This window comes from Pyricularia oryzae, chromosome 5 (assembly GCF_000002495.2).
Source record: "Pyricularia oryzae 70-15 chromosome 5, whole genome shotgun sequence".
Taxonomy (NCBI): Eukaryota; Fungi; Ascomycota; class Sordariomycetes; order Magnaporthales; family Pyriculariaceae; genus Pyricularia; species Pyricularia oryzae.
In genome coordinates this window covers 3,045,145-3,066,983 of record NC_017852.1, presented here as the reverse complement: position 1 = coordinate 3,066,983, position 21,839 = coordinate 3,045,145, and the positions used below count along the sequence as shown (strand labels likewise).

The following is a 21,839-nucleotide window of genomic DNA, read 5'->3' as shown; positions in this document are numbered from 1 at the left end:
GTGCTCCCAGAAGCAGAGCATCAGTCTCCAATATATAGACCCAACTTTCCCAATATCCATTCATCACATGTTCTAATAGTGCGCTACCCAGCGCCAGCATACTTGCTACATTTAGCTTCGGCATCAATTTGCATCAGCAGCCTTGCCGCAGAGAGCAAAATGGCGCCCCTGTTACAGTATTACCTCGTCCGTCCGGCCAACAAAATGCAGACCGCTTCAGGCTACGTCAGGATCCCCGAGTCCAAGGTTCCAATGATACCTGTTGACATCCTTCCTGTATGTTGATCATCACTAGGCTTTCCTTTCTTTTTCCTTCTGCACCGAGGATCTTTGACCATTCCTGACTTGCAGGGCATCTGAAAAAAAAACACCAGGAGTGGATCGAGATAGTCGGACTCCCTCGCTCGCTCAGAGACGACCATGCCGTCGGCCTCACCAGCTTGGGCCACATCGAACAGCCACAGGATACGCTCGAGGTTAGGATTCACAGAGTCGACCCGTTGGTGCACCGCAGAGCCGTGCCACATGCCCATGCATCCCATCTATCTTCGGGACGCATTGGCGCTTCGATCGCGAACAACATGGAGCTCCACAAGAGGGAGCCGGTCAGAGTGGTGCCAAGCGACCAGCTCAAGACAACGACGTTGGGGGAATTGAAAAAGCAGCAGCCAAGCCATGCCAACCAGATTATTCACACTGCGGCCGAAGAAGCGCCCGCCTCGTCAAAGCATGGTCCCGTAGCCGCGCCAAATGATCTATCGAGCCCAGTCCACGCACGCCCTGATCTCTCTGTCAAGATGACAACCAAGGCCGGCAGTGTGCCTGCAGCGTCATCTTTCCAGGATCAACAGCCATCCAGTAGAGGACTACAGTTGTCCGGCAATGAGCACATGCGGAAGTCGATGCATGGGTCGAGGAAGAAGACGAAAGTTCCTGGAGCCCGTCGGTTCTGTCATCACTGGTGCCATTATGGAGTGTGCAAGGTGAGCTCTCCCCTAATAAATTATACTCCCATAAAATTACTATATATATACATGTATAAAATTCATTCTGACCCCATGGATATGCACAGTGGGGTGCTGAATGCCACTACCATCATGCGATGCCAGCGACCCGCGAGGGCCTACGAGAGGTCGGGCTCAAGGATTACCCCCGATGGTGGGCGGAACTCTCGGGCCGGTCGATGGGCAGCAGCCAGGACGACCGTACGGGGCAGAACGCAGCAAGGAAAAAGACACCCTCAGGACTGGAGACGAGGCCACACGAACCAGAACTGCAACGCCAGCCTGTGAGCAGATCCAGGCGCGTGGTCACGGAGGATGTCGTGCCTCGGGCTGCAAACCCGTCGGAGGAACTGCCACGGCTGCGGCATTCGGGCGGTTCAGGGATGGCACATCAGGTGATGCAGCCTCCAGCCGCGAGTTCTTTGACAGAGGGGAAGAATGTTGTCCAGAAAGATGGACGCCGGGAGCCGGCTACTCTAACCCAGAAGCTCGTCGATCTTGACTGAAGTTCCACGTACCCAGGCACACTTTCCAACATGTCATTTGGGAAAGGGCCTGCGAGCTTTTTGCACTACAAGCCGCTCAGATTACTCAGCTGTTGAACTGGCCAGAATAGCATATCAAGCGCGAAAGTATGGAGATCACCGTGCCTGATAAGGTTCTTTTTTTTAGGGGACAAATCCGAAAGAGATACGTTTTTGTCAGAAAGAGCGAAGCAGAAAGAGAAGAAAAAAAGAGAGAAATATGCTTGCTGGGTTACTCCATAACTGTCAGGCACAAAAGTGTTAGGGGTTAGCGGGCTTTGTTCAACGAGCATAGGTGTTGATTGTTTACTATTTTTGGTATCTCCCTCTGTTCTTTTCTGAACCCCACACCCTGCAGAGTATAACATAGTACAATTAGTGCCGCAACCTTGGATGCATTGGTGGTTTGACTCGAGAAAGTCGATAGTCATTGTTGATCCATATTCTAAATAATATACCAATTGTCGGTTTTCAGTGATGATGCCGACAAGCGAAAGAGCCTCATAATGAAGAGAGGAAGCAGTACGAGGAATATTGTGTAAATGCGCAGAAAGAAGGAAAAGACCCAAACTCGGGTATCAAAGTTAAAATAAACCAATTATAGACTGATTCGTCGACGCATAATTAAAAAATAATAAGCGAGCATCTCCAGTCGAATGCCGCATATTTAAGAAACTTTTTGAAAATTTATACGTTAAACTTGAGAGTATATTTAGGACCAGGAGGATATTTTGTATATAACTAGGTGGGTATCTACTTAACTCATGGTCATTTCTGTGATGTGCACCATTTCTTCCTCCAATCAACTTTCCATCGTAATTTCCATTGCCACCCAGCTCGTCCTCAAACTTTCCAACATATTTTTCCCCCAAAATGCTCCGGGGTCTCTTCATTTCCGGCCTTCTTTTTTCGTCATTCGTTCTGGGCGGCGAGACACACCGCGTCAATGGTGAAGATGTCGAAACCGTATCGATAGGGAGCTATTTACCTCCAGCTCTATTTTCCCACCTCAGCACTTCTAATCCTGACCCAAAGGATGTGGTTGTCGTGGCCTCGACCACTGACGGCATAATGAACCAACTTCGAGCTGCTAAGCCCTTCAGACGGTCATACATCTACGTGGTCCAAAAAGCCGACGAAACATTCTGGACCTCTTTCCAGAGATGGAAGGACAGGGCTTATTACGCAAGCGGTTTTAAGAATTCCGCTGCGTGGTTCGTGAAGTGGGTTCCAGTAAAATGGTCGAGCGTCGTCGGGTATTACGAACTGACGACCAATGACCCGACTGATGATCCCAAGTATTTTCCCAACCACGACTTCAGACCTCACTAATTCAGCCTGCCTATTGCTGCTGATGCTGAGTAATGAAGGAAGGCGGTGACAGTTGGGAGGCGCTGTGGGCGGCCCTGGGGTTCGATGAGTGGCCAGTCCTGGGGGGGACCTGCTGTTTTGGCTGTAAGGGACAGGATGTCGCCGTGTACTGTAAGCAGGGCTCGGGCCACCATGCACATAAACTGCGTGAGTTCAACCAGCAATCTACATACCGAATAAAGCTGAATGTGGACAGGTAGGTAGGTACCTTAGGTACCTTAGGTAGGTTACCTAGTTAGGTACCTAGTCTAGGTACTTTACACTGTAAAAAGACGCATCTTTAACGCCCCATTTAATACCTACCGTCCATGCTTTCCTAAGCAAGGCTGCATTAAGAGCACTTCAACTTACCCTGTAACCACATATGATTTGGTAAGCCAGTTCGTAATTTTCTTGGCTTATAGCAAGGCTTATTATGCCAGTATAGATTCGAGGTGGCCGAAGAAAGTAGAGGTCGACCGGGCATGTAAATAAACCCAGGTGGTCGTGCGTACTAGGTATAGGTTAGTGGATGAGACTTTGGCCGTTGGGGAGGGAGCTGTTTCCTATTTTGCCCTGTTTTTTTCTTCTTTTTCTTTCTTTTCTTTCATCATAGAGAAGCATATTCTGGAGAGGACGCAATTGGTATTAAAATCACCAGTGTATTGTTGCTGACTCGGGCAGAGTAGTCATTGCTGAGTCTATTAAAAGCTGCTGGTATCAGTGACGCTGACGACCAGAGAAGCCGCAGGATAAACGTAGTATACCGTAGTACCAGTAAAATGCACTCATCCAATAAAAAACACCAGTCTTTTCTGATTCAAACGTCATATTATTGTCAAAGCCACCAAAGTCTTCTTTTTTTTTTGTCTTACCCACGAATCCTTCTTTTGTCCTTCACCACTGCCAGACCAATCTATCTTTTCCAGAGCCTTTCTTGAGATTTCACATTTTCTCTTCCAAAATGCTCCGGGTTTCTTTATTTCCAGCTCTCTTTTACTGTTACTGTTACTGTGCGGCTATGTATATGCACACAATGGGATAATATAAAACCCAATCAATGGGGTTCCGAGCAGCCAGTCCAGCTCTACCTGCCGAAACAAGGGATTTAACCCTGCCGCTGCCCGCAAGTTGGTATCTACTGGCAGTGTTATTGTGCCCGGAAAAGACCATGAGGCAGTGATTAGTAACGCCCATCAGTTTGCAAGCCCCAGTAACCCGGTATATAATTATCTGCAAAGTCAACAAGGGAGACACGGAATTTTGGACCTCTTATCGGTACAAAACTGAGAAAAAAGAAAGACAGATAAGCACCGTTGGTGGTTCTAATTGTCCCAACGGCGTTGGGGTTTACAAAGCGTCTGCTGTGGCGTAAGTGGCCCGTCTTGGCGGGACCTGTTGCGTGGAGGGGGTACGGTCCAATATTCAATATGGACCAGTCCGAAGGTTCCGTTCCAACCAATGTAACCCAGGTCTAGGTTTAGTATTAGCTAGTTCTCCATAGGATTCTATATTTCTATGACGTTTCCACCCACGATTGTGACTTGTTCGGCATCTTGAGAAAAGAATTCGCGGATAAAGCCTGTCTCAATAATTTGACTTCGCATCCAACTGATTACTATTATTATCAAGATTGGTAGTCGCGAAAAAAAAACTAGCCGATATCCTCGAGTATTATCAAGACCAGGCTGTACAAAATGCCTCAGTGTAATGGCAAAGAAGTCGGCCCCATTGGGTACGGCTTGATGGGTGAGTCGATTTGTTCCCTCACTGCCTCTTGAATACCACGTCTAACAACAATCACAGGTCTCACATGGAGGGCAAACCCTTGCCCAGAGGAGCAAGCATTCGCAGCCATGCGGGAGTCGCTCACGAGGGGCTGCAACTTTTGGAACGCGGGCGAGTTCTACGGTTCCCCAGAGTACAACAGCACGGTGCTGCTCGAGCGCTACTTTGCCAAGTATCCCGAGGACGCCGACAGGGTCGTCATCAGCTTCAAGGCTGGCGTGGACGTCAAGACGCTGCACCCCGACGGCTCACCTGCATCGGTGCGACGCTCGATCGACGCTTACAATGCAGTCATCAAGGGCCGCAAAAAGATCGACACCTTTGAGTGTGCCCGCCGCGACGCCAAGGTCCCACTCACCGAGACGTTTGGCGCGCTGGACGAGTGCATCAAGAAGGGCGACATTGGTGGCATATCGCTGAGCGAGGTGTCTGCCGCGACTATCCACGAGGCAGTCAAAATCGCAAAGATTGACAGCGTCGAGGTTGAACTCTCACTTTGGAACCCAGATGTGCTGCACAACGGCATTGCTGCTGCTTGTGCGCAGTACAACATTCCGATAGTGGCATACTCCCCCATTGGACGAGGGGTAAGTGGCTCCCTTAACAGGCATTGGATGACCGGTCGCACATTCCATACTTCTTTTCAAGATACATAAATCTAGCAGGACGTGAACACTAACGAAATTATACTCAGTTCTTGACGGGAGAAATCAAGTCGTTCGACGACATTCCAGAGGGAGACTTCCGTCGGAACCTCCCTAGGTTCCAGCCGGAAAATTTCGAGCAAAACATCAAGCTCGTCGACGCGGTCAAGGTGATGGCTAGCAAGAAGGGCTGCACACCGGCTCAACTGGCCATTAACTGGGTCCGGTGTCTCAGCCAGCGGAACGGGTTGCCAGTAATCATTCCAATCCCAGGCGCCACCACGGTCGAGAGGGTCAAGGAAAACTCAACCATCATTGACTTGTCGGACGAGGAGATGGCCGAGATACAAAACACCATGTCAAAGTACGAAATCAAGGGCGACAGGTACGCCGAGGGCCACCCTACTAATACTTAAGAACCGCCAAAACTTCAAAGCTGGTATTCATTATGACCTGTTGGGTGAACTGAAATATAGCAAGTCAGCGATTGCTCAGGGCCGTCTTTGGGATTGAATAAAATGCGGAGCCAGGATGGACGCTGGATCAGTGGTAGAATGTGAAAAATTTCCACAGAAAGGCCGTGAAGCCATTGAGTATTGCAGAATTCTTAAAGAGTCATCATATGCGGGTGCGGGTAAAATGCTTTCTAGAGAAAGTATGGAAAGAACTTACCATATAAATTGATTGCTCACCAGACTGATCATCCCATGTTACAGAGGTGAGAACCTCAGCACTTTATGTCTGGTAAAAGATGAAAGGAGAAAGAAAACGGCACAAATCCAGCGCCCAAAGGCGTTAAAAGTTCGACAAGTTTGTGGATTGGAACGCGTGGATCCCTAAATGCGGGGCCGCCCGGGTAAACAACAGGGTCAAGGGTCCATTTCAGAGGATGACACTCTTGCGAACAAAGAACTTCTTCAACTTTTACTTATGCGTAAAAAAAAGGGACAAAAGAAGAAATTCGCCAAGAGATCAGACACCGCCACATAGCCTCACAAACATCGACGACCCTGAGAGCGTGCTTCTCAACCACCAAGGCGACAGTCTCTGCTCCCACTGGCAACCTGTTAGTTTGCTGCTGTAATCAACGGTTCAACACTAGACGCGTCGGTCTGTGTTGGTTTACCACATCCTCCTTTTTGCCCTTTACGTTTGCGCTTTCGACCAGTCATGGACTCTGGTGACGATATTCTAGACTACCTGGCTTGTAAGCAATTTTCAGAGTCGATCGCCGGCGGACCGGAGTGAGTAGAATTTTTGCTAAAAGTCAACGCCCACAAACAGCTCTGCTGCCGGCAGACTACAGGAACTTTATCCTCCGACACATCTTGCAGTCCAACACGCCCGTCCAGATCGCCAAGCGCAAGTTCGTCTACCACGCCCGGAGAACTTTCGACGTCATGTATCCCTTCGTCCAGCCGCTCGTGAGCCGGTTCCTCGGCGCATTGTACGACTCCCCAGACGTTGTCGTCATAATCTTCACACTCACCGTACTCTACCTGGCGTTCCAGGTCCTCAACTGGATGCGCCGCGTGGTCATGTTCTGGACGAGGATGGTGGTGCGCGCCACCATCCTCGCCTTCATTGTCAGTTTACTATCTATGGCATACCAGAGAGGGTTGGAACAGTCCATGCGGGACGTATTTGTCGTCGGTGGGAAGCTGTCTGGATATGTGGCCTGGGCCAAGGACATCTGGCTTCGGGAGTATGGTAACTACCAGGCTGCTGCTGCAAACGGAGAGGCACAGAGAGGTGCCTATGCAAACGCGCGGAGTCATCGTTAGGTCGGAACTCAGGTGATGTCGGAGACAGACTCCAGCCTACTACCATCATGACGACATGTCCTTACGCCAGTTGTTCATTTGGGTATGTGCGCCCTCCAGTAAACATGCCACTTCTGTTCTACATCATTCTTCTCTTGGGTATTATCTTTCGTTTTTATCGTTACTCTTCCGCCTCTTCAAACTCCTCGTCCTTTAGTTCCCTAGGCTCCTGGGCTTCGTGGAACTGTATGCAATCGTCGATGTAGCTCAGGATGGCGCCAACGCTGTCTTCGTCGGACGAGTCGAGCCTCAAATAGCTGACCATGCTGAACTGCTCGATCAGATTCGCCACGGCCTTGTTCAGCCGCCTGAAACTCGCACCGCGCATCAGTACATCTGTGTCCTGCGGCGGCCTCTGCTCTTCGTCGAAATCTTCGTCTCCTGCGGCGGCTTGGTTCCCCTTGTTCGCGGGATCGTCCTCCAGTAATGATACGTCGGGGTTGATAAATCGCTTCAGATCTCTTTTGCGCACCTGGCCCTTGACCAAATCCATCTTGGATAATATGTTGATATGTGGCACCTCGAGCATTATCATGGCACTCATGGCGCTCAACGTTCCGGCAAAGAACTTGGGGCGGTCGACGACGAATGTGGCCTCGAGGAGGTAGGCGGCGCATAGTCTTATGTCGAGAGCACCGGATTGTGTGAGGAATTTGACGAGGGCCGGGAGGATCGGGATGTGCGTGTACAGCTCGATCTGGCCCGGCATGTCGATAATGATGAGGTACTCTTCAGTCAGGGACTCGAGCGCCTCTGTCAGAAAGTCAAGGTTTTCCATTAGGAACTCGAAGCAATATATCAACCCGCCGTTCGGGCCCAAGCCCATCTCCTCCATGACATCTTCGAGTGAAATTAGGTCTTTGATATCCAGGTCTGGCGTGTGCTCGAATGATTCCGCTGCCGGGTCAAGGTTGACGTAGAATGAAGATCTACGGTTCATACGGAGGTGGGTGATTAGGGATGCGCAAAACGTAGACTACACAGGAATAAGCAACGTTAGCTACGCGATGAAGTCCGCCATTGACTGTGGGGAGGGTTTCGCGACCTTGCCCGCCCCCGCCGGCCCCATGACCATAACTCCGAATTTGCTCATCTTTCAGGATAATTGTTGGATTTCCCAAAATCCGATGCAATGTGATTTGTTTAGATGTTGGCGGTTCGGAAGGATTGGATGGCAGCCCGGAATTGGCGGTACGAAAACGCGGCTTGAACCAAAATCGTTGGAGGGGAAAGTGGCGTAGCAAGCCCTCTGACGAAATGTTGGGATCTCGATACTTCAAAGGATTGACCGAGGTATGTATGCTCTCCCAAGATCGTTCTTTTCTGTACCCAAGCACAACTTTAGATTGTTATACGCGAGCTTCCAAATCAACTTTCATGGCCGCTCGTAACGATGTCACTTGGACGCGGCTTGGTCCCGCGAAAATTGTACAGGCCCCATTGCGATAAGCTACGACACGAAGGCGATAAGAAAAAAAAAGTAAATTACGTTGAGCTGAACCCCGCGCTTCGACGGAGGTGGGGCTATTTGCATTGCCTAGGATGCGAGCGAGAACTTCGTTCATCTTTGGGGTTCTCGGGGAGGCTCCAGCTATAATGCCTCCTTGGCAAGTGGGCTTTCAAGGGACTCACCGACGTTTGATCCCATGTTTGAGTCGCTTTGTCACATTAGCGGCCGAGAACAAAGCATGTGAGCACGCAATTGGCTTGAGCCCTGATGCGATACCCGCAAGGATATCGGTATACGGTGGCCGATTACACGTGATTCGGACTTGGTGTTGACGCAGAACTCGGCTTCTCATGGCGTCCTTACGTCGTATGTTGTTTATACCTTGGTGGTACTTGTGTGTAATCCGTAGTAAATTCGGGTTCAGTAATGGGTGTTCGGTTCTCGTCCAATCGTATGGCACCATCCCAACCACGCACCAACTCGTCTGTTGTCGCGGCAAAGCATTGGTCATGACTAGGTGGACAAACCATAGGCAAGCCACTGCAGAAAAACTCACAAACATGTTTCATAAACTTTGCTGCGGTATGGCGAAAGCTCGAAGCTTCAAGCAAGGGTGCACGGGAAGAGGCCACGATGCAGAAGATGCCACTTCAGATAATAGCATTTTGTAGACTGTAGGATATTCTTGGGGCAAATTCTCGGTGAAGATTTACAAAAGAAATTATAGAGAATGCAAGGATAAAGTACAAGGACCGAAATCCACTTGCTTTTGACCGACAGCCATCAGCTCATTTTGTAGAGCTTAGCTTAGGTATCTACCTACCTAGGTATCTATCTACATTTAATAGCAGAGCTACAGAGGTATTTGCCGAAGCTCGGCGCACCCACGTTGGCGGGGTAAATTTGTCGGAGCCACCTTTCCCACTACGGCCAAAGTCTCAAGTCATGCCAGTGACCTCCGGGTTATCTCTCCAATCATCCCACCCTGTCTAGCCTCCCATAAAAGACTCTTGGATTTTTTTTTTCTGTATCCCCCAACCTCTCTCCTTTCGCGTACATTCCTCTACTGGCCCTCTCCGTCGATTGAGCTTTTCCAATTTTACCTGTCTTGAACCAATTCGGTGGTCCTGTTTTCTTTGATTTTCTTTCTACATTTACAGCTTCAATTTCTATTTCGAGTAATACACAAAAATAAAATGGCCCCCAACGGAGTAAACGGTGCCAGGCACAATGAGGGTACCTTCCTCTTCACAGTGAGTCTTCTCTTTGACCGGCAGAACACGGTTAACCACTTTGTTGCCTCCTGTCGCATTTATTCTGACCAAGCGGTTCCAAACAGTCCGAGTCCGTCGGTGAAGGACACCCCGACAAAATCGCCGATCAGGTCTCTGATGCCGTTCTTGATGCCTGCTTGGCGCAAGACCCGCTCTCCAAGGTCGCTTGCGAGACTGCCACCAAGACGGGCATGATCATGATCTTCGGCGAGATCACCACCAAGGCCAAGGTTGACTTCCAGAAGGCTGTTCGCGAGGCCATCAAGGACATCGGCTACGACGACTCATCCAAGGGTTTCGACTACAAGACCTGCAACCTTCTGATTGCCATTGAGGAGCAGTCCCCTGACATTGCTCAGGGTCTCCACTACGAGAAGGCTCTTGAGGAGCTCGGCGCCGGTGACCAGGGTATCATGTTCGGATATGCCACCGACGAGACTCCTGAGCTATTCCCCATGACTCTGCTCCTTGCCCACCAGCTCAACGCTGCCATGTCGGCCGCTCGTCGCGATGGCTCCCTCCCGTGGTTGCGCCCTGACACCAAGACGCAAGTCACCATTGAGTACAAGCACGACAACGGTGCCGTCGTCCCCCTGAGGGTAGACACCGTAGTCGTCTCGGCCCAGCACAGCGAGGCCATCACCACCGAGCAGCTGCGAAAGGAGATCTTGGAGAAGATTATCAAGAAGGTCATTCCCTCGAACATGCTCGACGACAAGACCGTCTACCACGTACGTACTTTTAAATACCCAGCCACCGTCATTTATTCGTTACTCTCCTTTGCTAACACTCGAACGCTTTCCAGATTCAACCCTCCGGTCTTTTCATCATTGGTGGACCCCAGGGTGACGCTGGACTTACCGGCCGTAAGATCATTGTTGACACGTACGGTGGCTGGGGTGCCCACGGTGGTGGTGCATTCTCCGGAAAGGACTTCTCCAAGGTCGACCGCTCTGCCGCTTACCTCGGTCGCTGGATTGCCAAGTCGCTGGTCGCCGCTGGTCTGGCCCGCCGCGCTCTCGTCCAGCTGTCGTACGCTATCGGTGTTGCCGAGCCTCTGTCGATCTACGTCGACACCTACGGCACATCGGAGAAGACCTCCGAGGAGCTGGTCCAGATTATCCGTGACAACTTCGACATGAAGCCCGGTGTCATCGTCAAGGAGCTTGATCTTGCCAAGCCCATCTACCGCCAGACTGCCAAGAACGGTCACTTTGGTACCAACCAGAGCTTCAGCTGGGAGAAGCCCAAGGCCCTGAAGTTCTAGACGGACTGCAGGTGCATAAGTTCTTTTAGGGCAGCGGATTCAACGTCCAGTCTGCTCTCGCCTTTTCCATACACTCTTCTTTTCCATCTCATGATACCTACTACTCTCATCGGACCAGCGCCATAATCAGGGTGACTTCCACCAATTTTTTCTTGTGTGTTCTATTTTTCGCAATCTCGATTGTCTTTTAGCAGGTTATGACTGGGAATGATAAAAGGCTGGCGTACGGTTCTCAACGAACCTGATTTTTTGTTTTTGGAATTTTCGTTTTTCAATACCTGGGGCGGGATAAAAAAAGGGTCCTGGATGCGTCTTTGCTCGGAGTGGAGACGTCTTTTTCAACAGAGACATTTGCGCATACTCTCCGGGGTTTCCCCGGTCACATACATACATACACTCGGCATTCAGATACCACAGGGGAGCATTCAACAATCGGCGTTAACGGGGGGAGAGACAAAAGAACTTCAACATCTTTGCTTTCCTTTGTTGAAAGCCGGCAAAAAGATGGGCTTGTCGCTTTGGCCAACGAATAGAACTGAGCAGACTAACGACGGGTCACGGCCGACTCGGCCTTGCTACGCAATAACTAAACATGTTGGCCTAAATAATTTTCCATAACTGTGAATGGTGACTGTTTGCACTGGAATCTATTGGGCAATTGAGGCTTTGGAATGCCTTAGGCCAGTCCCTCCGCTCCCAGCCTTGGGACCTGCGCCTAACCGTCAGCCGTGCATCGGTAGTTTGCGGGTCCGGGTAGCCAGCCGCGCCGTTGAAGTTGATGCTCGAGAAAATTGCCAGATCTGGATAGCTAGCCCAGGTACTTGGCTACGCCATCGACGGAAATTGCTTTTCCCCAGCGTCGAAAGCTACGGAGTACAAGGTCGAGATACGGACCAGCACGTGCCTGAATATTGTCTGATCGAGTACGAATGGTTGACAAGGCTAACATTTGTATGCGATAAACTTGCAACTACCAGCCTAGAAGGCGCATTGAACAAGCATAACGTATGTCAAAACATTTCAGACTACAAAAAAAAAAAAAAAAAAAAAAAGAGAACACCTGAATTAGCCTGTACGAATGTAGGAAGCCAAAGTTTCCCTAGGCCTGTCAGGTATCTTCGACCAAGGTTATGCATACCGCTCACTATAGGTAAGGTACTTACAAAAACCCATGCACGCGTCAAAAAGGTACCTCGCAAGCCTAGGGTAGCTTACCCTTATAACCTCCGTATACTTTGGCCTCACTAGTACGATTTGACTGACCATCTTGCATAAACCAGGGGAGCCACGAGACGGCGGTGAACGAAACCTGGATAAAACGAACGAGCAATGCTGCATAGTCAGGTCAAAGTACATTAATAAAGGGACACTATCTTATGTAAGGAAATAAATAACTCGGTACCGGTATAGAGGCACCCAACACTTGAGCATAATCTAACGAATCGCCCAGACGAAAGATGGGGCTTTCATTTTTTTTCTCCCGCACCAAATTGGTATGCCGATCGTTTCTTGGTTGGTAGCCAGGGGGGAGCCTTGATTTTTGTGCAGATAACCCCTGGCCAAAAGCGCGCAAATAAATGCAGGTTGACGACGGAGGTGGGGTGCGCGAAATGACTATTTGCTTGCGACAGGGTGGACGTGTACAGTAATGGAATATGATTGATTGATTCAATTGATTTGGGGGGGGACTCAGTCTGGAGTCTGGACTAGACTAGTGAAAAAAAGAGGTGCATGCGAGTACAGAATATGGGCTTTAGGGGACTTGGGGGGAAGCACTTGGAGCCACTTAGTCGAACTAAAGGGAGGCTAGCTCATAGACACGGCAAGGCTAGGTAGCCTGCCGCGTTTTTAGGGCAATGGCCAAGTCACCCAGGGGGCGGGAGGGAACGGTAATTGAGTTTTCTTTTTTTTTTTTTTTTTTTTGGGGGGGGGGGGGGCGGATAATGTAAAGTGGAGGTTGTTTTTCTTTGTGCGGCTTGTCATGTCCCTGGAGTATAAAATGAATAATACAAATAGGAAAGGATTAATACATAGTACTATCGGACCAGAGGGGAGAAACGAAAGAATAATACTGTACGACGTAGAAAATACCCCTGTTGCTGCATATAATTTATCGAAAACCATCGTGCTGGAGATAATGAAAATGTTGCAGGGGTTGTTGTCCGCGGCCATGGGATGAACAAGGGTTGTCGCGTTCTCCTTTTCCTTTGTTGATTTTGGCTTCAGAAGCATTTCACTAGGTTTTGCATTCAGCCGCGTAGTCAGTTAACCACGTAATTCGTATTCACCTTGTGTGATCAGGTACCAGATTAACAGGTGTTTGGTCTGTCTGTCTGAGCTCTTGTTATCATGCTCATGCGCTGTTGGCAGTGCGACTCTATTACAGTACCTAAATAAAGTAGGTGCATTGCTCATTCACATGGATCCGTTTCCATCACATCTCTTAAATTCCATGCCGTAGGTACGCCCCTGTTGGATCGGCCAAGATCGACAAGTCTCCGTCGCCGGCCCTCTTTCCGTCACTCGCTTTTCTTCTTTTTGCGACACTTTGTTCACGCCTATTGTCTAAGACACCATCCACAATTTGTTTGTCAGAGAAAAGAAGTAAAACACCACCGGCCTTATTCCGTCGCCCAGTCTCGCCAGTATTCCCTCTAGAACTAGATAGTTCTGGTCTTTTACAGCACAGAAAACTGGTTATACCCCGCAAAATACAACTCTGTCACCGTTGACACGAGGCTGGCTGGCTTTGCGCCGGAAGGCACGCCAAGTCTCCCCTTTTGACCCTAATCTAAAAAAGCCAGAATTGGTCGTCTGGATTGCGGTCGGGTCATCCTACCAGCGACAGGGGAAAAAAAAGAAAGAAAAAAAAAATAACAGACCATACCTACCTGGGTTTGTTATTATTTCGTAACCAACCTGGATCGCACACACAATCTTGGCGACCTCGATCGACAACATTGGGGGAATCAAGTCGCCCGGGTACCTGCCTACCTAAGACAGGCCAATCTATCAGTGTTGTACAGTACTGGCTGCTTCTGATACCGCTAGGATTGTACTGTAATAGGCAATCGTCTGGTCATTCTCTCCTGGCCCACCCGATTCTCGTTAGGCAGTTTCCACGAGTCAAATCGTGGACAACCTCGACTCGAACGGGGCTACGGCCTGCCCGTGCGCAACTTCCTTTATCTACTTTCGTACCGTGATTTTCAGCCAATACCACTTCGACAACGGGCAAGCCAGTCAGTCAGTCACATTTGCCTTAGCGACAGGAAGCGGCGACCATCCGATATTGAGGTGGACTGACTTGAGTGCCCGCCGCCATCATGGCCGCTACGACGGCGACGTACTCGGGCGCAATGCCGTCGCAGCCTTATCCGCAAATGCCCGCTTCCCCGACCCTCACGAACCCGGACATGATCCTCCCCGACTATGACCGCCCGCCGTCAATGGACCTCGACAGCGAAGATCTCGACCGTTCCCAGTCGCCCCTCATGATGTGGAAAAACGCGCAGGGCTCAACCTCGAGCGTCGATCTGACGCAACAGATGTATGCCGGGTCCAATGCGACACTCGACGCCGCCTTTGTCGCCGGCGGCCCCATCAGCCCCATCACCCCGACGACACCCATAATATACGGAAATGGCACCATGCTGTCCGACATTGGCGAGGTCACGGAGGTGGAGAGCACACCGGGGAAACCGTGGACCTCGCGGCCCCGGGGAGCGTCGAGCGGCGCCGACAGCGTCATGGACCCTATAAACGATGCTCTGCGGTCCTCGCCCACAATGGGCCTTGATGGCGTCAAGAAACTCGTCCGCAGGCCAAACGACCGTCAGAGGTCAGGCTCGATGGACAGCACCAGCACCATTACCACGCAGGACAGGACCAACATCTTTGCCGACTTTGACGACTCAGCCAGTGTGGGAGACGACAGTGTGTTCTTGGGGGACGACGAGGAGAGCGTCGCCGACTCGTACAGACCAGACGAGCCGGCAAAGGCGCCAGTAGCCAGGCAGCCGCAACCAGATGGCCGCATAGCCCCGGCTGCTGCTGCCGCTGCCGCGGCGGCCGAACGGAGGGCTGCAAACGTCGGCAAGGAGACGGAAAATATGCAGGCGTCCCTCAGCCAACGCGCGGAGCTGATTCTTGCCAATGCGAAACGGAGACTGACCACGATGGAAGGGAATCTGAACCGAGCCCGCAACACGCTGCATTCACACTCGCCCTCGCTGTCGTCGCTGGGCTCAGAGTGCTCAACTCCTTCACCCACTCGCGCTTTTGTCGTATCCCCTGGACATAGCAGGATGGGCAGCGAAAACACGTTCCGAATTGGTCTGCCAGTAAAGGTGTATCCTCAGAGGTCTGCAAGCGCAATGGGAGCTGCTGGTGGCTATAGGCAACCACTCACAACCTCCAGGAGTGTCGACAACATTCGTCACAGCGCCCATGATGGCCCCAGGTCAGACCATAAGCTGTCGCCAGGTCTGCGCGATGCTAGCTTGGCGCCGCTGAGTGAAAATCAAGATGATGCGGAGGGGTCTGTCATGAGCGATGTACACCGAACTGCACAACCATCAAGAAACTTTTTGAGCCCGACATTTGGCTACCCTGATGAAGAAAGGGTCATAACCAGGTCGGCTTCTGTTAACCAGATGCGCGATCTGAAGGACCAGGTGCAGGATCTCAAAGGAAAGATTTCCAGTCTGCGAGACCAGGCGCGGGTTGACAGTATACGGAGGAGAAGTTTCCAAAGTCTGCGCACCCCCAGCCCTTTTACACACGCACGCGTCGACCAGTGGTTTGAAGGAACCAACGGGGCCAAGACTATTGGCACTTCTGCTGGACAGGCAGATGATGAATCTACGACGGAGCGGAGCTTGTGGACCGGAGAAGTAGAAATCCCAATCGTCCGTGCGGATCAAGATTCAGACGAAATAATCAGTGCGGACATTGCGGAGGACTCGGGGATCAAGATCCAGGTTGCAGACGCAAGTGATGGTCTCTCTGCAGATGAGAATTTTGACACTGCCGAAGGAGATCTCCAGGGTGACGACATTAGTGATATGGTGACGGAGGATGGCAATTACGATGACGAGAATCTCGACTATGCAAGCGAAAGCGGCGAATCCGCATACCACGACACGATTCAGCATCCGCTCTCCCACGAGGACAGAGAGGACGCCTTTGATTACGAGCACTTCATATTGCACAGCGCCCTGGGAACTATAAGCCAGCAGCGCCTGGCTCGACGGGAAAGAGGAAGCTTTAGTTCTGAGGAGTCGGTCGAGACCCAACGAGGCCCGCTGACGGATTCAGAGCCGATGATGGCGAGTGTAGGTGGCATGGGACTGCGTAGGAGTGCCAGCCACCTGTCCACAGGAACAAGCGCATCAAAGGACTCATTCGAATCGTTCGCCACAGCAGACGAGGGTCGCGCTAGCCGTGAAGGTGGACGGAGGACAGCTGAAGGCAACAGGTCCCGGACGCAAACGCGAACACAGCACCGGGACGATGCTGCTGCCGCAACGACTCCTACGATCGCCGAGGAATCCGAGACGTACTCTGGCTTTGTGACTCCCGTCGACGAAGGGGATGTCGACCATGAAAGCAGCAACGAGGGAAGCAGTCACGGTCGCAATGAATATGCGGTAAAATACTCACCACCGGTCGCTAGCGTTGCGCGTCGGCCTGCTAGCAGCGCAGCAACGCACAAGGCCAACCGACCGTCAGTGTCGTCACTTGATTCTGCCGGCACGATGCGAAGCTTCCCGCTTGTATCGCGCAAGAAGGCAACAAGCTTGACTAGCATTCCGAATACGGAAAACCTGCGCAACATTTCAGAACACCTTATGAATGATGCTGCAGCCATCTACGAACAGCGGGCCAGCAGCAGCTTCAGTGGCCGTTCGAGCCCTGTCAAGAAGACTAGCGCACTGGTTGAACCGAACACTCCGATCGCGCTGCAACAGCTTTCGCGTGAAGATCAGTTCCTCGTCGAGAGACTGGTTGCTAGCATCGGCAAGTGCGTCCTAGGACTCACGGAGAACGGCAGATCGAGTGCCGAGAGCCGGATGCATCGGAGGCGGCTGGACGCGGCCCGTAGGATTCTCGAGGGCATTGATACTGTATAGCAGTGAACACTAATACTGTGATAACTGTTCGACTTTTTTTTTCTTTTGTATTCAAAATGAGGTAATGTGGACTTTTGTTTACGTTTTTGTACATATAATGATCCGGCTGGTACTCTGCCAAAGACTGGTTGTGTCCGTCAGAGTGTATTTCCCCTTTTTTCTGTCTAGTTCTGGCTTCTTCCTTGCAATCAAGCGGACTTTACATTCTCGCGTGGTCTTCGGCTGTGGCTGGTTGACATTTGGCGTTGGTATAGCGCCCTTTTCTTCGCATTGTCTGCTTTGAGCGACAACGGTCTCAATGGCATTACGGTGTAAGCCTGGTTGTGATACCCCATCAGTTCTTACTAGGACTTTTGGCAGTCTTCTCTTAATTTGCTATTCCTACCTAGGTACCTACCTCAGCAATTTAGTCTTATGGGCGCCTATGATTTGGTGAGTAGCCGATCAAAAAAGGACAACGCTTCTCGTATTATCATCTATGCTAGGTACACATATGAAACAGTGTTGATACTGTTGAACCTCCCGCTTAACCCCCCACTCCCCCCCAAGCCTGGTTGTTGAAGCCGTTCATATCTACAATTGCAAGTGCTATTTCAATCTTTGCGCCTAGAATTCCCATTGCCTGCACCAGTTCTTCATCAACTCTGGAGTTACGGCCTCCAAGGAGGCCATGGTCGGGCTGAGCTCGCAAGTGCGCCTCATGTCAAACTTGATATTTCTGCTGTGGAGGAGGCCTTGGTAGAAATCCAACAGCTTGACACCCGGGTTTTTTTCGATATTCTTGGTGTCGCTGGCGCTCTTCTCCAGCAACTCAACCCACTTCTCTATGGGCACAATCTCTTTGATCCGATCGCCGTAAAAGTCATGGACGTGCGGTACCAGCTCGCTCCACTTGCTGCTGCGCGGATTGACGCCGTGGAAATATCCCTCGTTGTCATGCTTCCAGCCCTCGCGCGTGGGCAGAATGTCGGCGACCTCGAGGATCAGCTTGGCCATATCCTCGGTGGGCGTCCACTCGACGTCGTCCATGGGGCCCAGGCTCCCAGGAAGCGCGCCGAGGGCGAGCGAGCTGGCCACGATGGACGGCAGCCACTCTTGCCGGTTCCAGGCGCCCTTGTCGCCCCTCGGGCCGGCGATCTGGCCCACGCGCACCACGGCCGTCGACACGCCGCTGCGCTCCCTGGCCTCGTCGAAGATCAACGAGCTGACCAGCTTGGAGCGCCCGTAGCCGGTCGAGGGCAGCGTCAGGTCGTCGGAGCGGCGCTCCGGGAACGCCTCGGCTCCGGTCCACCCGTCGGCCGTGCCGATGGAGCTGACAAAGACGACGTGGACGTTCTTGGCGGCCTTGAGGGCGAGGTCGACAAAGTTGCGCGCCGACGCCACGTGCGGCTCAAAGGTCTCGACCGACATGTTGAAGTTGACGGGCCAGGCGTTGTGCACGATGCGGTCCGTGTCGCGGAGCAGTCGGTCGTACGTCTCGGCGTCGAGCCCCAGGTCCGGTCGGGACAGGTCCGCGTTGTAGAACTCGACCTTGGCGAACGAGGTCGCCAGCCCGCGCTCGGCGCTGAGCTTCTTCTGCCGCGCGCCGCTGTCGTCGCCCCGGTTCAGGCAGATGATCTTGCCCACAGAGGCGGATGACTGCAGCATGTCGAGGATGTAGGACCCCAGCGCGCCCGTGGAGCCCGTGAGGATGATGGTCTGGTCGGTCTCGGACGGCGCGGGCTTGTTCTTCTGCGAGGCCGGGTCGCTGCGCAGACCCCTCGTGTACTTTTCAAGCTGCGCCTTCATGGCCTGGATGTCGGGGGACGGGCCGCTGTTGTTGTTGTTGTTGCCGTTTGCGTGGCCGTTTTGCTGCCCGTGGATTATCGTGTCGAAGACGTAAGCGGCCAGCTTCTCGGCGGTCGGGTGGGCGTAGATGAAGCGTGGCGCGAGGACCGAGGGCGACGGCCTGGGCAGGCCGGCGGCCTCGAGGCCGCGGCGGATCATGCGCACGGCGTTGAGGACCTGCAGGGAGTCGACGCCGGCGGTGAAAAAGTCCCGGTCGAGCGCGAGCTTCTTGCCCTTGTTGTTCATCTCGCCGAGCTGCTCAAACAGTTCCCGGATGGACTCGGCCAGCTTGGGCTTGGAGGAGACGTCGATGGGGATGGACGAGTCGGCGGCGCCGTCGGCCTCCATGCCGGCCTTTTCGTACAGGGCGTCCGTCTCGAGCTTGTAGAGCTTGACGGCGGCGGGACGCTGCACCGTGCCCTTGCCGGCGCGGGGGAAGGGCTTGTGCGGGCTCGCCACGAGGATCAGCTCCTTGGCGATGCGGCCGTGGGCGACGGAGACGCGGTTGGCCTCCTCGACGAGCGGCCAGATGCGCTCGACGAAGCGGTCGGCCTCCTGGTCGTTCTTGGGCGAGAGCTCGGGCAGCGCGGGCTCGACGATCAGCGCGGGCTGGAACCGGCCTGCGCCGACGACCATGGCGGCCTTGAGGTCCGGGTGGCTGGCGACGGCGGCCTCGATGGAGACGGGGTTGAGCTTCTCGCCGTTGGAGAAGACGATGACGTCGTCGGCGCGGCCGTGGTACTTCCAGTGGTTGGGCAGCGTCGGGTGCTTGATGTACAGGTCCTTGGTCGGGTACTCGTGCAGGTCGGGGAAGGTGTAGAAGATGCCCTGGGATCCGGGCGGGTCGTTCTTCTCCTTGCGCTTGATGACGTGCTCGTACACCTCACCCTCGTCGGTCAGGTCGCCGTAGGGAACCCACTTGTTGCCCATCCTCTCCGAGTCGACGATGAACCACTGCCAGAGCTTGGGATCCCTCTGCACGTGGTAGGCCAGCGGCGCGGCCTCGGTGTAGCCGATCATGTTGAGCAGCCTGACGCCCTCGCGCACCGAGAGGCGGTCGCCGGCCTCGGGGTTCAGGGGCCCGCCGCCAAAGAGGACGTAGTCGAGCCGCCGCAGGGCGTCGACGGCCTCGGGGATGTAGGCGATCTCGTCCAGGATGGCGGGCGGGAGGATGGCCATGTCGACGTCGACGTTGGCCAGGGCGTCCATGACGGACTGCGGCGTCACGGGCCGCGAGGTGATGCCGAGCGCGACGGGCATGGCAAAGTAGACGGCCCGCAGGAGGCTGACGTACAGGCCGGCGGCGTGGAACAGCGGCATCGGGTTCAGGATGCGCCGGCCGGCCATGCTCGTGCTGAAGATTGTGGGGCTGCCCATGAACTCGGGCGCCGAGTGGAAGGAATCCGACACGGCCAGCATGCCCACGCGCACAAACACGGGCTTCGGGAACCCGGTGCTGCCGCTGGTGTGCATGACCATGAAGGGGTCCCACTCGGCCTCCTCAAACGTCTTTGTGTAGGGTACGTGCGCCGGCTTGCTGCCCTTGTCTGCGCCCCAGCCGTCGATCCACTCCTGCGCCGAGTGCACCCTGACGCCCATCATGGTCGTGCGCTCGTCCAGCCACAGCCGGACCTCGTGGTCGTACTCTGGGTCGTAGTAGATGGCGTTGCAGTTGGTCTTGTCAAAGAGGTTCAGCTGCGCCGCCTTGGGGTTCCTCGGCGAGATGAAGAGCGCCTTCATGCCGGCCTTGACGCAGGCCACGGCGAAGATGACGTAGCGCGCGTCGCTGGGGCCGAGGTACGCCAGCGTCGGGAACTCGTCCTGCGCCCTCGAGTCGCCGCTCCCGTTGGTCTGGCTGTTGCCGCTGCTGCTGCTGCTCGCGCACCTCGACAGTATGTCCTTCTTTTGCTCCAGCAGGTAGCCGGCCACGCGGTCGACGGCGCCCGCCACCTGCCCGTAGCTCAACGTCTTCCAGCCGTCCTTGGGGTCGTCGGAGCGTGGCACCGAGAACATCTCCCTGTCCGGTGTGGTCCTGGCCAAGTCGTCCAGGACCTGTGGGATTAGGCGTCGGCCGTACGGTATTGTAAGTGCGGGAGACATCTTGACTGCTGCTGCTGCTGCCGCTGTTGCTGCGCAGTGGATGTTGCTGTTGGTTTTAAATCCAAATAAAAGTGTGGCTTGTTGGTCGGTGTGAGCTGGAAAAAAAGAAGAAAAAAAAATGGATGGCGCCTTTTATACTAAATGGAGGTTTGGTGGCTGGTTGGTGATGTGGCTCCCCGGCGGTGGAATGGGAGTTTGCGCTCCCCTTGTAAGATCCGGCCTGGCAGGGAGTAGTAGATTCTTTGTATTTGTTTAAGCTTTTTGTGCTTGGAGCCTACACAAGTAATATGCGGACTCTCGGGTGGTTTGGTATGACTCTGGGGCAGTGGTTGCTTCAGGTTTCTTTCTGACAACTCACAAGTTTCAGACGAAATGGGAAAAAGAGAAGACGAGGATTTAAAGCAGGAGCCTGGCGAGACTTTATAGTCCAAAATCCAGGACGTACTTATGATCTACTATGTACCTATGCAAGGCAGCTAGGTAGGTAGAGGGAATCTACATTTGTGGCGGCAGATGTTGTAATCCCCAAGATAAGCTCGTCATCAAAAGCATCGAAAAGTATCGATTCGCAGAAAACCACCAGTTCTCGAAACACTACTCGGGCACCACATGGCGCGAAATTGGGGTTGGACGCTGTTCGAAACGATGGAAAGA

General features: G+C 53.0%; 8 protein-coding genes across 8 annotated transcripts; 6 read left to right on the top strand and 2 right to left on the bottom strand.

Moving 5' to 3' along the window:
- Positions 1-159: 159 nt before the first annotated feature.
- On the top strand, positions 160-1,510 carry MGG_00379 (uncharacterized protein; the record flags this gene model as incomplete). Its single annotated transcript, XM_003718650.1, has 3 exons — positions 160-276; positions 375-983; positions 1,073-1,510. 3 exons carry the CDS (start codon positions 160-162, stop codon positions 1,508-1,510), a joined length of 1,164 nt encoding a protein of 387 aa, XP_003718698.1.
- An 891-nt stretch (positions 1,511-2,401) lies between these two features.
- Positions 2,402-2,860, top strand: MGG_00380 (uncharacterized protein; the record flags this gene model as incomplete). Its single annotated transcript, XM_003718649.1, has 1 exon — positions 2,402-2,860. One exon carries the CDS (start codon positions 2,402-2,404, stop codon positions 2,858-2,860), a length of 459 nt encoding a protein of 152 aa, XP_003718697.1.
- Positions 2,861-4,363: 1,503 nt separating this feature from the next.
- MGG_14689 (pyridoxal reductase) lies at positions 4,364-6,018 on the top strand. The gene is made up of 3 exons (XM_003718648.1): positions 4,364-4,627; positions 4,685-5,253; positions 5,361-6,018. The coding sequence occupies exons 1-3, from the start codon at positions 4,576-4,578 to the stop codon at positions 5,724-5,726; spliced, it is 987 nt and encodes a 328-aa protein (XP_003718696.1). The 5' UTR covers positions 4,364-4,575; the 3' UTR covers positions 5,727-6,018.
- Positions 6,019-6,170: 152 nt separating this feature from the next.
- On the top strand, positions 6,171-8,000 carry MGG_14688 (uncharacterized protein). The gene is made up of 2 exons (XM_003718647.1): positions 6,171-6,517; positions 6,595-8,000. Exons 1-2 carry the CDS (start codon positions 6,481-6,483, stop codon positions 7,092-7,094), a joined length of 537 nt encoding a protein of 178 aa, XP_003718695.1. The 5' UTR covers positions 6,171-6,480; the 3' UTR covers positions 7,095-8,000.
- On the bottom strand, positions 6,703-8,519 carry MGG_00382 (GPN-loop GTPase 3 like protein). Its single transcript, XM_003718646.1, has 2 exons — positions 8,179-8,519; positions 6,703-8,109 (listed from the first exon to the last, which is right to left on the bottom strand). Exons 1-2 carry the CDS (start codon positions 8,224-8,226, stop codon positions 7,255-7,257), a joined length of 903 nt encoding a protein of 300 aa, XP_003718694.1. The 5' UTR covers positions 8,227-8,519; the 3' UTR covers positions 6,703-7,254.
- A 997-nt stretch (positions 8,520-9,516) lies between these two features.
- MGG_00383 (S-adenosylmethionine synthase) lies at positions 9,517-11,758 on the top strand. Its single transcript, XM_003718645.1, has 3 exons — positions 9,517-9,836; positions 9,923-10,588; positions 10,663-11,758. The coding sequence occupies exons 1-3, from the start codon at positions 9,780-9,782 to the stop codon at positions 11,122-11,124; spliced, it is 1,185 nt and encodes a 394-aa protein (XP_003718693.1). The 5' UTR covers positions 9,517-9,779; the 3' UTR covers positions 11,125-11,758.
- A 1,833-nt stretch (positions 11,759-13,591) lies between these two features.
- Positions 13,592-17,723, top strand: MGG_00384 (uncharacterized protein). The gene has a single exon (XM_003718644.1). The coding sequence runs from the start codon at positions 14,451-14,453 to the stop codon at positions 17,256-17,258; it is 2,808 nt and encodes a 935-aa protein (XP_003718692.1). The 5' UTR covers positions 13,592-14,450; the 3' UTR covers positions 17,259-17,723.
- MGG_00385 (L-aminoadipate-semialdehyde dehydrogenase) lies at positions 17,720-21,463 on the bottom strand. Its single transcript, XM_003718643.1, has one exon. It carries the CDS (start codon positions 21,183-21,185, stop codon positions 17,865-17,867), a length of 3,321 nt encoding a protein of 1,106 aa, XP_003718691.1. The 5' UTR covers positions 21,186-21,463; the 3' UTR covers positions 17,720-17,864.
- Positions 21,464-21,839: the final 376 nt, after the last annotated feature.